The following is a 15,775-nucleotide window of genomic DNA, read 5'->3' on the forward strand; positions in this document are numbered from 1 at the left end:
AATATCGCCTTTGATATTGCGGCTCTTCTCGACAGCCTTCGCGATGGTTGCCAATTCGCGGGTTACTACCGCGGCAATCGATCGCAAAGGCTGTTGGTCAAACTCTATGGCGAGGTCGACAGTCCTATCTTTCGCCCTTTTCGCGGACGCAGAGGAGGGCTCCAAATCCGGGTCTATTATGGCCCAGTGGTCCCTCCTCAGCAGCTTCGCCTTTGTCTTCTCGGCCTTTTTCGCCCTGGCCTCCGCGGTAAATTTACCAACGTGGTCAGGGTTTAAGGCCGGCCTGCCCCTAGACCGCTTGCTGGACTCCCCCTCGGAATCCGAGGTGGAGACCGTAAATTCGGCAGTCCTCTTCCGGCTCTCTCCTCCGAGGGACCCTAGCGAAGCCGTGGATTCGGCCCTCGACAGGGTACCCTCGGAGGCGGCAGCCTCGGCGCGCGACCCGGCCTTGCTACAAGCAGGGCCGGGACGCGATTTTCGGGGGCTTTTACCCACCGAAACGCCCTCGATTGGGCGAGCCTCCTGGTCAACGCTCGTTTCCGAGCGTGTCATCCGCGTTTGTTGAATTGAGTAAAGTATCCATTAAATTGATGCCCACGCCCCGCAGCGGCTCCGCCAACTAGGTACCCTCACCCCTCCCCCGGAAAACCAGGAGAGGGGGCCCCGAGTTCCCCCGGGGAGCTGGCATATGGCACGGGTCCCCGGCATGTTACATCGGGGACACTGGCCTCCAGCCCCTTATTCCCCGTGAGTGGATGTGGTGCAAGTCCACTCATGAGTTTCGGGGGTCCCTCGCCTCCGACCTCGAGGACACCGCTGCGGGTGGCGCCACCCGGGGCGGCACCACGGACGGTTCGGGTCACGGAAGCGGCGCCCCTTCCGGACCCTAACCGCCGTGGCGACCAGCGTGTTTGCGCCGCCCGGTGTCCCGCTTCGGAAGGGACGCCGTCGCGGAGACACCGGGCACAATACTCGACGCCCCCTCCGGTCCCGACCTTGGAATACGTCCGAGCGGCCCGGAGGGGGCGGGAGTCGCGCGCCCTGCCTCGGAATACGTCCGCGCGACCCCCCCACCGGGAGAGACGGGTGATTCCGCGACGGACCGAAGTCCGCGCGGCCCCGTCCTCCCCTACGAACTAGGTCCGCACCTCACGAGGCGGGAGAGAGGGACCCCTGGTGCAATGAGCCGAAGCTCTCAGGGACCCTCTCCACCCCTCAGTGGCATGGGCCAGCCCACAGCCAGGAGCACTCAGCATACGGGCCGACCCGCCTTGCGGGAGCACCCGCTCGACCCAATCCACTCCCGGGGCCCGAGGAGACCACCCAACCCCCGGAGGGGAGGGGAGGAAATCACGGAACCTCGGGTGCGGTGGGGGGTCGAAACCGTCACCCGCACGGGCAGGGAGCAAACCTCCCCCTGACGGTGCCGTGCCACCGGGCGATTGAAGTCAGGGCCGCCAACTCCTACCGGCACACTGGGGACCCGTCTCAAAGGGACGAGACCCCCAGGAGTCTCTCCCATGAGGAGAGGAGACCCCCTTGGAGTGCCGGACCCGGTTGTACAGACTCCCCCCCCGTAAGAGAGGAGTCCGTACATGCTGCACTTAGACCCCCACGTGCCGGAAGCGACACGTGGGGGAGCCCCCTCACCACGACAAGGTGGCAGTCCGCGAGGGAGACATTACAGCCCACTGAAGAAGTAGATGTCAATTACATTATCCACTGTTTTGCGTTGCTCTTGATGGAAATATATCGTTTAAAATTTCCCTTAATTTGATAGATTTTTATTATTTTTCAGCGATTTTTTTCTATCAGTATCACCGCAAAAAGGGGATATTGTTGCGCCCCTCCCTCCCCTTTCTTAATATTTCTCAGTGTGGCACCTCAATATTTTTCGCAAATCACCGTTTATGATAAGAATAATAGAATAATATAATGTTTGTTGTCAACCAATATATATCCAATTGATAGATGATTTATAGACAATAAATGAGTAATAAATGGCCCATTATTAGGCTTCCGACTCATTAAATAAAATTTAATTCCTTTTTTTTTTCAGGATATTGTATTGACGTTACTATGCGCCATTTGTGTATTAGGAGATCGACGTTATATCGCTATTCCTGTCGATGATGTTGATGATATCGACATCATCAAGGTGAATGCAATCACACCTTCGTTATCAAGGATAGCAAAACAAACAAAAGCGTATGTATCTAGCGTTTCTCATCAAGATGATTCCGTGATACAGCGTTCTGAGCGATTAGCAACGCATGTCCTGGATTATGTTGATTTCGGAGGATATACCGGATCCAATGGAGCTTTCAGTTGGTATGCTGATTATCCGGCTCATCGTTCGTAATTTTCTGTAATAATAACTTACTGAAACAAATTGAAGAGAACATCATTGTGTAGTATATAATATTAGAAATTATGTATATATAGAATAAAGTCTAGAAATTTTTTAATAAAAGTTGTGACATAAGAAAGTCGCATTTTTATTGGTTTATGTTTTAAAAATTCCCGCCTATATTTGAATATCTGTATTCGTATACTCTTACGTTTCAACAATATAATTAAAATTAATTTAAATACATTAACAAATAGATTTCTTACATTACATGTCAAGAAACGCATGCGAGAAAAATTGTTTAGTTTAATCTTTTTTTTTTTAAATAAAATTATAATATTTTAAAAATTTAAAGATTTGATTATATACTTTAAAACGAGAATCAAAAGATACAAAAGCAGGCTCATTAGAATATTTATAATTTCATTAGTCAGCACCTAATTAATTAGTTTCATAATTTTCATTTTTTAATTTGATAAAATCATATTTATAGCTAATTACTTTGATCTTGATATGTTACCAAGGTTATAATTCTGAATGATATTAAAAGATTTTAATATTAACAATTTAAATATCTTTAAATTGCTAATTTAATATTTGAGGTATGCACATGATATTAGACTATTTTCCTTTTATGAGACAAAATCACACTTGACACAGTCTGACTCTCCTCCCTAGCAGAAGTGAAGTGTGTCAATTAAACTTAAACAAAATTCATCATAAAAACGAACGTGGTTTATAATTCAAAACGTATGAAAAAAAAGTATGATAAAAAAAACTACTGTACAAGTTATAGTTTGTGATATTTAATTATCATTACATCAATTAAAATATTAGACGTTTCGGCCACAATCTGGCCATCCTCAGTAAATTCACTTCTCAATATTCTTAAAACACAGAGTTACCTATAGCTTACCTATAGACATCCAACCGTCGTATGATATATTATAATTATATATAAATGTGTTCTTTCATATGTGAAGGTGCCTCGTACAATAATGTACATCGCCAATTGTCATATGTTACCTGTTTTACAGCAAAAAAATATAATGATGAATCTCAAGTACATCCTTTGCACAGATGGAAATTTGTCGTGACATTGTGTGTTATTATTTGTCATATCATATATTTTACCACTATTTATATCAAATTTATGTCAAAAGTTTAGAAAGTTCTAGAATTATTATTAAGTGTGAGAGAGATCTTTCTTAAGAAGAGGCAGATAAACATCAGGCAAACCTTCAGTGTCACTTTGCTTATTGATACCACTTATTTGGCCTTTAATGTATATCATTTCAAAAATTCTTCTTTTCATTAATGATTGTTCTATGTCTAAAATTCTTATGTTATCCCAATCCAATTCATGCATCTCATTCAACTGGTGACGTGAAACCACTGACATCTCGGAAGTGGTGTCCCCTATATTAGCGAACATAGTTCTACAAGACTTAGAACAAGAAATTATTACTGCTAATAATATTATCTCGTCTTTTTATTTCCGTTATGTGGATGACATTATGTTAGCGGTGCATAAAGACAAAGTTGAGGAAGTTCTGGAATTGTTTAACTCATATCATGAATGGGTTAGATTCACTGTTGACTTTGGCGATGAAAACGGCATAAATTTTTTAGACGTAAAATTAATGAGACAAGAATTTACAAAAAACCTACTAATTCTGGGAGATATTTAAATTATTTTTTGAATCATCCGTTAGTACATAAAAGGGGCGTAATCATCGGGCAATTAGATAGAATTTTGCTTTTATCCCATCCAAAATTTCATGAAAAAAACATCTCTGATTTCACACTTTTTAATGAATGGTTATCCTCTTAAATTCATATTTTCAACAATAAAAAATAGAATAAAAATCTTGGCAAGTAGAACTAATTTAGATCAAAATCGTGAGGACAATAATAACGAATGTGACTCTAATTCTATTATAATTCAAAGAAAAAGTTTTTCACGATACCATATTTAAGCAAAGTATCTGAAAAAATTTAAAAAACTTTCACATATACATGGCTTATAAACCCATGAATAAAATGAATACATTTATAAAAACTGGAAAAGATCCTTTGCTTAAGGATGACCATCGTGGAGTAGTCTACAAAATAAATTGTTTAAATTGTGAATCTTCTTATGTTGGCCAAACAAACAAAAAGGAAATTAAAAATAAAAGAACATAAGGCTGACATAAAAAAATCCACTTCCGAGATGTCAGTGGTTTCACGTCACCAGTTGAATGAGATGCATGCATTGGATTGGGATAACATAAGAATTTTAGACACAGAACAATCAATAATGAAAAGAAGAATTTCTGAAATGATATACATTAAAGGCCAAATAAGTGGTATCAATAAGCAAAATGAAGCACTGAAGGTTTGCCTGATGTTTATTTGCCTCTTCTTAAGAAAGATCTCTCACACACTTAATAATAATTCTAGAACTTTCTAAACTTTTGACTCATATAAATAGTGATAAAATATATGATATGACAAATAATAACACAATGTCACGACAAATTTCCATCTGTGCAAAGGATGTATACTTGAGATTCATCATTATATTTTTTTGCTGTAAAACAGGTAACGATTCTATTCTTACACATTTCGATTAGAAGATATTAATGATACGCAAATTTGTTAAATTAGAATTTGGAAATTCTCGTTCTACACTTTTCGTGATATGACAATTGGCGGTGTAACATTATTGTACGAGGCACCTTCACATATGAAAGAACATGTTTATATATAATTATATCATACGATTGAATTTAATGTCAGCTATAGGTAACTCTACGTTTTAAGAATATTGTGAATTTACTGAGGATGGCCAGATTGTGGCCGAAACGTATAATGTGTACTAATAATGTTTTAATTAAAGTAATGATAATTAAATATCACAAACTATAACTTGTGCGGTGGTTTTTTTATGCTCTTTTTTTCATATGTTTTAAACAAAATTATAAATGGAAAACGATGTGTGTCGATTTGTGTCAAATATGTCAATTGCGTCTCCTAAAAGGAAAATAGCTTTAGTATATTTATTACATATATATAAGAGTGAAAAAAGATTTATAATAATTATACAATATTTTTAATGAAACATATTTTATTAATTTTTTAATAATAAATTTATGCAAATATTATTTAACTTCGCAGAGCAAAGAATTTGTTGTTGCAGGTGTCCAGTTTTTCATACCATTTCCCCAATATTTTTTGCTAACATTTTTCGCCTATAAAGCACGACGGTCGACATTTTGAGGAAATGTGAGCCAAAGGCTACATAATGAAAGCATTTGTGAATTAGTGCAAAATGGGACTGCACACTTAATTATTTTTAATAAATAATTATCAGTATAGTTGAGTATCAGTAACATCGTATGTACGCGTGTTGCCGTCAGCGCAGGTTTAGGTAATTAGGTTAAAGATGCGTCACATTAGATAGAGATACAATATATTGCTCTCTCTGTTCTCAATTTTCTTAAAATTATTACCCTGCATACAAAAGTCGGCTTGTGTTGGCTCGCGTTGCAATTCTTATAGGGTTTCTAGTAAAGTCGTCTATGAGAAACCTTTTTTTTAAAAGCTTGTAATTTATTTAATTTATAAACTTAACTCCTATTTTAATATCAAATTTATAGGAAATATATTCAAGTTTTATCTGTTGAGTTCTTACTAATTTATAATAATATCATAATCATTTAATAATCCTTTATCTTTCTTCTGTACGTAAATACTCACTGTCAGTAACAAAAAACATTAGCTAGTAGTTAGCATACTTACCCTATTACATTCCCAGATAACAACGTTCCTTGGCATAAGAAAAAAAATAGGCACTTAGCACAAGTTTTTCTTCAATTGCCATCATGTTGCTGTCACCAGGGCAATAATAATTTCATTTGGGTCAACCTAGAGGCATTATGCGGACAATGGTTGTTTGCGCAGACGATGCTGTAACAAACTTATTCCCCTAATGTTGTTACAATCTGTTGGAAATTTTTGTAAAATATTTAGTCTACATTTTTGTCATCGAATGAAAATGGAGTGTCGTCGAGCAGTACCGCCAGAGAGATGCATCCAGTTAAATTTCTCGATTTTAAAAACTAATACAAAGATGTATAGGGCACATAAGAGTCAACGTAATTAAGTATAAATGTAAGAACTATAATATGATATTAAATGAATAAAAAAATTCTATAAATAACATTATAAAATACATTACATTACATGTTTCGGCTCTTGGATTGAGCCATCTTCAGATAATACAAAATTCACAATCTTAAAATTTATTTTATTGTCATAGAAAAATCATGATGAAAAATTTCCAATATATATAGCGGATTATATTTATATATTATTATATATTATAGGGTAATTATATTATTTAGTTAAATATAATTATTATTTAGGGAAAGAAATTATGGGATAAACTGTAATTTAGGTTAAAATTAAGATGTATAAGAGAGGTGTAGATTAAATTAGTATTAATAAAATTTTAATTTTATAAAAAAATTTAATAATTTATTATTTATATTAAAGTATGAAAATTTTTTTGTGTTTAAATTTAATTAATATAAAATAAAATAATTAATTAATAATGATTGAGGTATAATAATAAATAACTTTATTACTATCTATAAATGATTAATGCCTTGATACAGGCTTGAATTACTTGCAAGTGATTTACTGACTGATTTTTCGGAATTTTATGATATTCTAATTAAAAAAATATATTTGTTAACCAAAAATAAAAATAAAAAATGAAATTAAAATCTGAATAAAATAAAAATCTTTTAAAATGTTATCTACTTTTAAATTCTGTCAAAATTAAGCAAAAACATCATCTCAATAAAACACTCAGCAACGTGATCACAGTTATTATTTCTTAAGAAGAAATACGTCAAATTCATTATAAAATCGTATAAAATATAAGAGATAGTACATCAGATAGTAATAATACAATGTAATACATAGTCACTATATTAAAGTTCGAGATAAATTGTACAGATCGAATCTTCCAGAAAGAATTTTTTTTTTTGAAAGATATATTATAACGGTAAGGCTGACTGTCACTATCTGAGAGGCAATTACTAGATTAACAAAATGACTAGAAAAGAACAATGTCAAATTTTGTTTATAATCGATATATACGCTTTGTGAAGGCCCTCCGTATCTGTTTGGAGATTAAGACTTTTTTTGCTTTTTAATATTTAACATTTCAGAAATTAAGCGTTTATTATAACATGGCTCTTCATCTAGTATCTGTATATTATTCCAATCAAAATCATGTGTCATCCACAGGCTATGTTCAGTAATTACAGAACGAATAGATGTGTTCCAACGATATGATTACGGTGTTCTGTAATTCTGGTTTTAAGTTGTCTACCCGTTTGTCCGACATATGATACATTAAAATTCTTGCACATGATCTTGTATACCACATTGTTGTTTGATCAATTTGAACGAGAATTCTTTTGTACCTTAATAAACTTACTCAATTTATTAGAGCTATAATATGAAACTTTAATATCTTCTCTATTAAATTTTTTTTATTGAATTTCTCTGTTATCGATGGTACAAAGAGCACAGTAAATCATGATGTAACATTCCTTGTTTCATCATTATTGTTCGTGCAATCACTATCGTGCAACTACCATCACGCTGAATGCTTCTGACTCTAACATTGATTGTATCAAAAATGAATTTGAGAGGATAATCGTTCTCTATTAGTATATTAATAATGTAAGTCTTCTTTAATCAATGTATGTTCTTTTGATAGAAGTTCAGAGTCAGATAACAACAAAGCTCTATCTACCAAATCAAAAATTATACTCTAAGGTATATTTTTTAATACCGCTTTTATATAAAAAAACAAAACTATCATGCGAATAATCTCTTTATTTTCAGAACAACAGATTACAAAGATAAAATTTTTCTTTTAAATCAAGTTGGATGTTTATGTCTAAAAATGATAGAACTATTGATAACCTAACAAATCAGCTTTGTGCCTATAAAAAAGCTCTCAAATAAAGGAGTGGAATTTACATCACAAGAAGTGCTCACACTTGATTCTTCAAAACAGAATTCAAATAATTTTAAACAAAATTCAAGTAATTCAAAACAGGAGAAGGTTATCTGTAATTACTGTAAAAAACTAAATCATGTAATCAAAAAATGTCAAAAAAGAATACAAGATGGAAGGCCAAAACAGATAATAAATTAGAAGTTACAAGTTCTTCAAATAAAGCGGAGATGATGCTTCTTGCTGTAAGTCCGAGACACTTTCAAATACTTTATGATATTAATGGCTGATAATGGATCAACAAATCACGTTACAGCAAGAGCATTTTCAGAACATTTGAGAAATTTACAATCACTACAGCTAGTGGAAGCATTGGCAAGATACAGTAGACATCGAAGCAGCAGTTGACGGAAGATGGCACAAACTCACTTTGGGAGATATATGATATGTACCCATGATACAAAAAGCTTATTCTCCGTTCTTGCAGACAAAAATCTAAAAAGTAGATTCACATCGACAACAAAAGTTTGCAGTTTAAAGGTTGGTCGAGATATTAAATTAGTAAGCATACGTGATCGCTTTGGAAGTTTATTTAAATTAGCTATAAAAAAACATTAAACTTCCGGCTATAGTAAATGCAATTGATCAAGAAAATTTGCTTCAATTGTATCATGAAAGATTCGGATGTCAAAATAAAAGGCAAGATGATAATTCAAAAGAAAATATTTGTGAAAGCTGCATTTACGATATAGCACATCGACTTCCATAGGACTAAGAAAAGAGCAACGAAATTGGGAGAGCTCATTCATACAAATATTTGTGATTCATTCCAAAACTCTGTCTGAATATAGATACTTGTATTGTTAAAAAATGATTACACAAAATTCAGAGTCATCATACTTAAAGAAAAATCTGAAGTTTTAGCTAAATTGAGCCGAGGCAAAGACAGCAGGTCCATTAAAGAACTTTTAAGTGACAACGGAAGTATTTCATAACAAGTAGGTCAAGGAGATTCACTATGCCGTACACACAATAGAATGGTTGCAGTGAAAGGGAAAATCGTACTGTTGTGGAAACAGCCCGAACATTAATGCACTCACAAAGATATTCCGCAAAAATTTTGGGCTGAAATGATAAATATAACGGCATATTATCGGATCCTCAAATGTACTAAGGAAATCTCCATATGAACTTTGATATAGCAAGAAACCAAGTATAAAGCACCTTCGTATTATAGGTTCTATCTATTTGCTATGCACATGTTCCAAAACAGTGTAGAACAAAACTAGATAAAAAAATTATGAAAAAAATATTAATTGGTTATCATAAGGAAAGATATGAAATATGTTTTGAAAAAGGGAACAAATTAATTAAGTTTCAAGATATTATTTTTAAGAACGATGATTTAAAGAGAAAGTAGAAGTATCTCTATAAAAGTTGTTCTTCCTGATCAAATGCCTCAAGAGTTAAACAAGAGATGAATCTGAAATCGACACACAAACTGAAGATGAAGAATTTTAGGACATAAGCGATTCTCAAGATTGGAATAAAGATGATATACACATCCAGGAAAATAAAGAGGATACACAACCAGGGAATCCGAGAACAATACTTACAATGATGAGACAACTGGACTACAATTACGTAATCGAAGCTTAAATGCCTACAAAGACTACAAGACTATATCGCATTTATTTCAACAACAGTTAAAAAACAAGCAATCTATAATGAAGCCATAAAGTCAGATCAGCAAACCAACTGGAAGAAAGCGATGGACAGAGAAATGAGCACACTTCAAGAAAATCAGACCCTGGAGCCTGGAAAATCTATCTTCTGGAAAGAGGGCCATTCCCTGCAAATGAGTGTACAAAGTAAAAATTAATACTGACGGTACGATTGATAAATTTAAAGCTAGACTGGTAATTAAAGCCCTTTCACAACAAAAGAGTATTGACTATGATCAGACAGATTTAGTCCTGTAGCGAGAGGATATACTATTCAAATGTTACTCAGCGTTGCCAAAGACAAGATGTTGCTTGCTCAGGTAAATGTATCTACAGCGTTTTTATGTAGGAGACACAATATTCATACAGCAACTAGAAGGATATAATGATGGTTCTGAGAGAGTATGTCGTTTAAAAAGAAGTCTACGTGACCTAATGCAAGCTCCACGCTGTTGGAACAAGAGATTCCGCGACTATATTATCGGAGAAGTGAGACCGATCCATATCTCTTTGTGAGGCAAAGAGGTTCCATAAAAATTTTGTTTGTTCTTTATGTGGACGATAACCTGATAGCAGCCAACAGCAAAAGTGAACTTCATCATTTTATAGAAGATTTAAGAAAATAATTCAAAATAGCATATAAGCACATTATATTATTCCTAGGACTGACAGAAAGGAAGACGAATCTATAAGAGTCTATCAGGCTCACTACGTCCAGAAGATTGATCGTTTTGGTATGAACAATTGCAGACCTGTTGCAATTCCAATCATTAAGGATAATGAAATAGATAAAGATTCTTCGAACGAAGAATTTCCCTACAGACAGGCAGTCCTTGATGTTTCTTATGTGTGGAACCAGATCTGATAATTAAGCTTCACTTCTAATTCTTGTAGAGCCCCTTCATCTTTTAGTGGAAAATAATATCAAATGTCGATGTTTCGATTTCTTTGAGGCTTTGAGGACGAATGTTTTGTTTTAAAAAGAACTCAATTTTTTTTTAATTTTCTCTTGTCCTCTTAGAGTTTTCATTTGCAGATCCAGAATTTCAGAGCAATGAATCGGTAATAATTTTCTATAATGTATCAAAAATGTTAAATTTTAATTAATATAATATATTATAGAATCGTGCGTGCGTGCGTGCATGTGTACGTTGTGATAACACAAACTATATAAATCAAAGTCTCAAATGGTCTAACTGGATCTTAAATGCTTGTATGATTCTTGTATGAATTTATATATTACGTATGTAGTTCCCAGAAACGCGCGCCGAAATAATTTTTTGGTCTTGAAAACGCTAACTCTATTAATTTACTGCAATAACATCATGAGTTAAATTGACTAGCAATTTAACAAATTTTTAATGCTTATTCGCATCTTCCAAACGATCTTAATAATATTGAATAACATATTTACTCTGTAAATAATTAATTCTTATTGCGAAAAATATTACTCGGCTGGAAGTCGAACTTGGATCTCTTGCATTCCGTGCGACCTTTAGTCTATCGAGACCTTAGTAATATTCATCGCAATAATTGATATATGAAGAAACAACGTCTCTTTAGGCAGCGTAAATAAATAATGTAATATACAATATTATAGGACCGTATATGTGTAATAATACAAACTATAAAAATCGAAGTCTTAAACGGTCTAGCACACAAGAATCATACAAGCATTTAAGATCCAACTAGGCCGTTTAAGGCTTTCTATAGTTTCAATTTTAATATTATATTTATGTGTTAAACATATGATAAACGTACAGAAAAAATTCATTATAATTTCTTACTGATTTTTTAACAACTTTTATTAAAAATTAACACAATGTCATGGCTTATTTCGAGTTATAATTAAATTAACTTTAAATTATTATAATATATTATAATTAACAAACATTTCGGCTTACAAAGCCTTCTTCAGTGCTATAACGTAGAGATACAATATTAAATTAATGAATAAAGAATAATGGATACAATAAAAATTTAAAAATCATCAATAGTGAAGTGTCATAATATAAAAAAATATAAAAGAATATAAAAAAATATAAAAAAAATTCAAACGTTAATAAGTATCTCGCCGGATGAAAATAAGCTAGGAACATTTGGATACTTCAGTCAAGAGTAGATTAATTATATTCATCGATAAAATAGATTTGCCAAATTCCTTGGTTGAGATCAAGAATCCAGTTTGTCACAGACTTGTATCAAATGATTTGAGAATACTTTAATTACGAGTATTTTATGATATTCTGTAGAAATAGATTTATTAAGTTAATATATTATTAGTGTAAAAAAGAGATACAGAATCAAATAACTTATGGTAATTTATATAAAATACTGTAATCTAAGGTCTCAATCAAAAATCCAGTTAAGTATTAGGTGTTGGAATTAATTCGTAGCGTTTTACAAGAGATGGCACAAGCAGTACACTATTTCGTTGTTACCTATAGCTCTGTATACATTGTAAACATCTATCATAGGACGTCATTTGCCGTACATAACCTTTCTTGAAATCATAAATAACAATACTGTATAATTCATTGAATATGTCAAAATTTGTGCCAGATAAAGTGTTTTTGCGGGGAGTTTTGCTTCATTACTTTAATATGAACAAAAGTGCAGCTGAAGCTCATCGTATTTTAGTGGATGTGTATAGTGAACATGCTCTGGCTGAGCAAACGTGTAGGAAGTGGTTTGCACGTTTTAAAGCTGGTGATTTCGACTTGGATGACAAGGAGCGACCTGGTCAGCCGAAAAAATTTGAAGATAACGATTTGCAGGCACTGCTCAATGAAAACTCATGTCAAACACTTAAAGAATTATCTACGTCATTGGAAGTTGACTTCTCAACAATAGGAAAACGTCTTAAAAGTTTGGGCATGATCCAGAAGGAAGGACATTGGGTCCCATATGAATTGAAACCAAGGGATATTGAGAGACGTTTTCTCACGTGCGAACTGCTGCTTCAACGGCAGAAAAGAAAAGGTTTTTTGCACCGGTGACGAAAAGTGGATCCATTATGACAATCCAAAGCGCAGAAAGTCATGGGTTAAGCCCGGCGAACCATCAACATCAGTGGCAAAGCCCAATATCCATGGCTCAAAGCTCCTGCTCTGTATTTGGTGGGATCAGAAGGGTGTCATATACTACGAACTGCTAAAACCGCATGAAACCGTTACTGGAGATCTCTACCGACGGCAACTGATGCGCTTGAGCCGTGCATTGAAGCAAAAACGGTCGGAATACTTCGAAAGACACGATAAAGTCATCTTGCTGCACGACAATGCTCGCCCACACATTGCAAAACCGGTAAAAACATACCTGGAAACACTTAAATGGGAAGTGCTACCGCACCCGCCGTATTCTCCTGATATTGCACCTAGCGACTACCACTTGTTTCGATCATTAGCTCATAGCTTGTGCGAGCAGAAGTTCACATCTTACGAAGATTGTACAAAATGGTTCGATTCCTGGATTTCATCTAAAGATGAACAGTTCTTCCGACGCGGTATTCATTCACTGCCCGAAAGATGATCAAAAGTAGTAGAAAGTGATGGGAAGTACTTTCATTAATGTATTTTTTAATGCTCATGTGAAATAAATAACATTCTTTCATTAAAAAAACGCTACGAATTAATTCCAACACCTAATACAATAAAGATAATGACTGTTGCTCGTTTGAAAATTAACTAATGTGAAGTAGGTTAAACAAAAGTAAGTCAATAAAATCAAATGTAAAAACAAGTTTGTCCAAAACTGTGACCATTTATGTTCTCATATATCGTCAAGTATGTTATTATAAAATAAGAGTTATCCAATAACTCAGTATCTTTCATTAAATTTAAACTGTTTTATTCTTTGATGTGTATTACACATACATTTCAGAAATATTTCTTTTATGATCTCTTATAGTAAAAGAAGAGTTAATGTATTCAATTAATTGAAGAATTGAAAAAATAAATTCCTAAAATAATTGTTATTAAAAGACTTTTTTTCCTTTCTTTATATTTTTGTTAATTAAGAAGTGATGTGTCAAGTAACAGTTAGTCCTGAAGAAACTAGAATAATAGTTTTCATTAGGGGAATATCAAATGGGTTAAATGGAATAATACTCTTAGAGGGTCATAATTGTCCAATTTCAATCCTAAGAACTAAAGATGAGTGAAAATATGCTTAGAAAAAGGAGATAAAAAAAATTTCTGAAATAATAAATAAGATTATATCTATTTTTATGTCCTTAAATACATTGAGCGGCATCCTTGAAAGGTGGCCTCTCGTAGAACATCTCGTCATCATAGGAATATACAGATTAGGGATAGATATAATAAAAAGGGGTCTATAAAAATTATGAAATCATCTGACAGAACAAATTAAATTATTAAAAATTCTTAGAGAAATAATAAGTGGTTGAATGTTACTAAGTGAAAAAGATGATTGTGATTTATCATAATAAGATTTAAGTTAAGCTTCCCTTCTATATAAAATATTAGGTGTTGGAATTAATTCGTAGCGTTTTACAAGTGATGGGAAGTACTTTCATTAATGTATTTTTTAATGCTCATGTGAAATAAATAACATTCTTTCATTAAAAAACGCTACGAATTAATTCCAACACCTAATAGTTAAAATTAAGGATACGTAAGCTTGAATTAAAGATACGGCGATTTCAAGGATATAAAGTAAAATTTGGGTTGAAATGAGAATTAGAAGGATAGCTGGGTTGATAATATTGGTTCCTGAGGAGTCGAGGAGAGTAAGTAGTAAGTGTCCCGCAATTATATTAGCTGTTAAGAGAATGGCTAGAGTAAAAGGTCGGATGATTAAACTAATTGATTCAATAATAATTATAAATGGTATTAATATCAAAGGAGTGCCTAAGGGAGTTAAATGGACTAATAAGTTATTTGAATAATTAATAATTCTAAATAAAATTAGTTTTACTCAGAGTCTAAAAGATAGGAAGAAACAGAATCTTATGTGTCTAGAGGCTGTAAAAATATATGGGAAAAGTCCTATAAAATTATTGAAAAAAATAAATAGAATAAGTCGATGACTTCCGGTTAGGATTAGAGAGCGTGGTGACGTGTGTATGTTTGATAGAGGGAATAATAACAGAAAACAGTGAAAAACAGAAAGAGAAAGAAAAAATAATAAGTGGATCAGAAAGAAAGAAGATGGGAAAAAGTCGGGAAAAAAAGGCGGGTAAAGAAAAGAAGAATCTGAAGGAATAAAAGAGCAGGTTCGGAAAAGCCGCTAGGTTAGACGGAAGACAGAGCAATCTGGACAAGGAGGAAGAACGAAGAGTCCACGGCAGCAGCCGTTAGGTGGCACCCATGGTAGGAAGACCGACAGGCAGTAAAAACAAACCTAAGGAAGAAAACATGCAGAGATACGTGATAAAAAAAGAGGAACCTACGATAAAGTTTATGAAGAAGATGGAGGAAAATATTTACAAACGGATGGAAAAGATGAATGAAAACATGATGGGACAAATCGAACAAAAGAGAAAAAAATGGAAAGAAGGAAAGCTGGAGATGGAGAAAAGAAGAAGAAAAGATAAAGAAGAATACAGAAAAGAGAAAACTGGAAAGAAGAATAGAAAAACTAGAATGGAAGAGCGAAAAGATTAGAGACATGGATAGACGAAGAAAGGTGGGAGAAAATTAAAAATAAATTGCC

General features: G+C 34.3%; 1 protein-coding gene across 1 annotated transcript; it reads left to right on the forward strand.

Annotated features, from left to right (window-relative positions):
- Positions 1-2,047: 2,047 nt before the first annotated feature.
- Positions 2,048-5,887, forward strand: LOC105143770 (uncharacterized; the record flags this gene model as incomplete). The annotated part of the gene is made up of 1 exon (XM_087410114.1): positions 2,048-5,887. A coding segment is annotated over one exon (315 nt), but the record flags the coding sequence as incomplete, so codon positions are not given.
- Between the last annotated feature and the right edge of the window lie 9,888 nt (positions 5,888-15,775).

The sequence above is a fragment of the Acromyrmex echinatior genome, chromosome 10, assembly GCF_024713525.1.
Source record: "Acromyrmex echinatior isolate Ae372 chromosome 10, ASM2471352v2, whole genome shotgun sequence".
Taxonomy (NCBI): Eukaryota; Metazoa; Arthropoda; class Insecta; order Hymenoptera; family Formicidae; genus Acromyrmex; species Acromyrmex echinatior.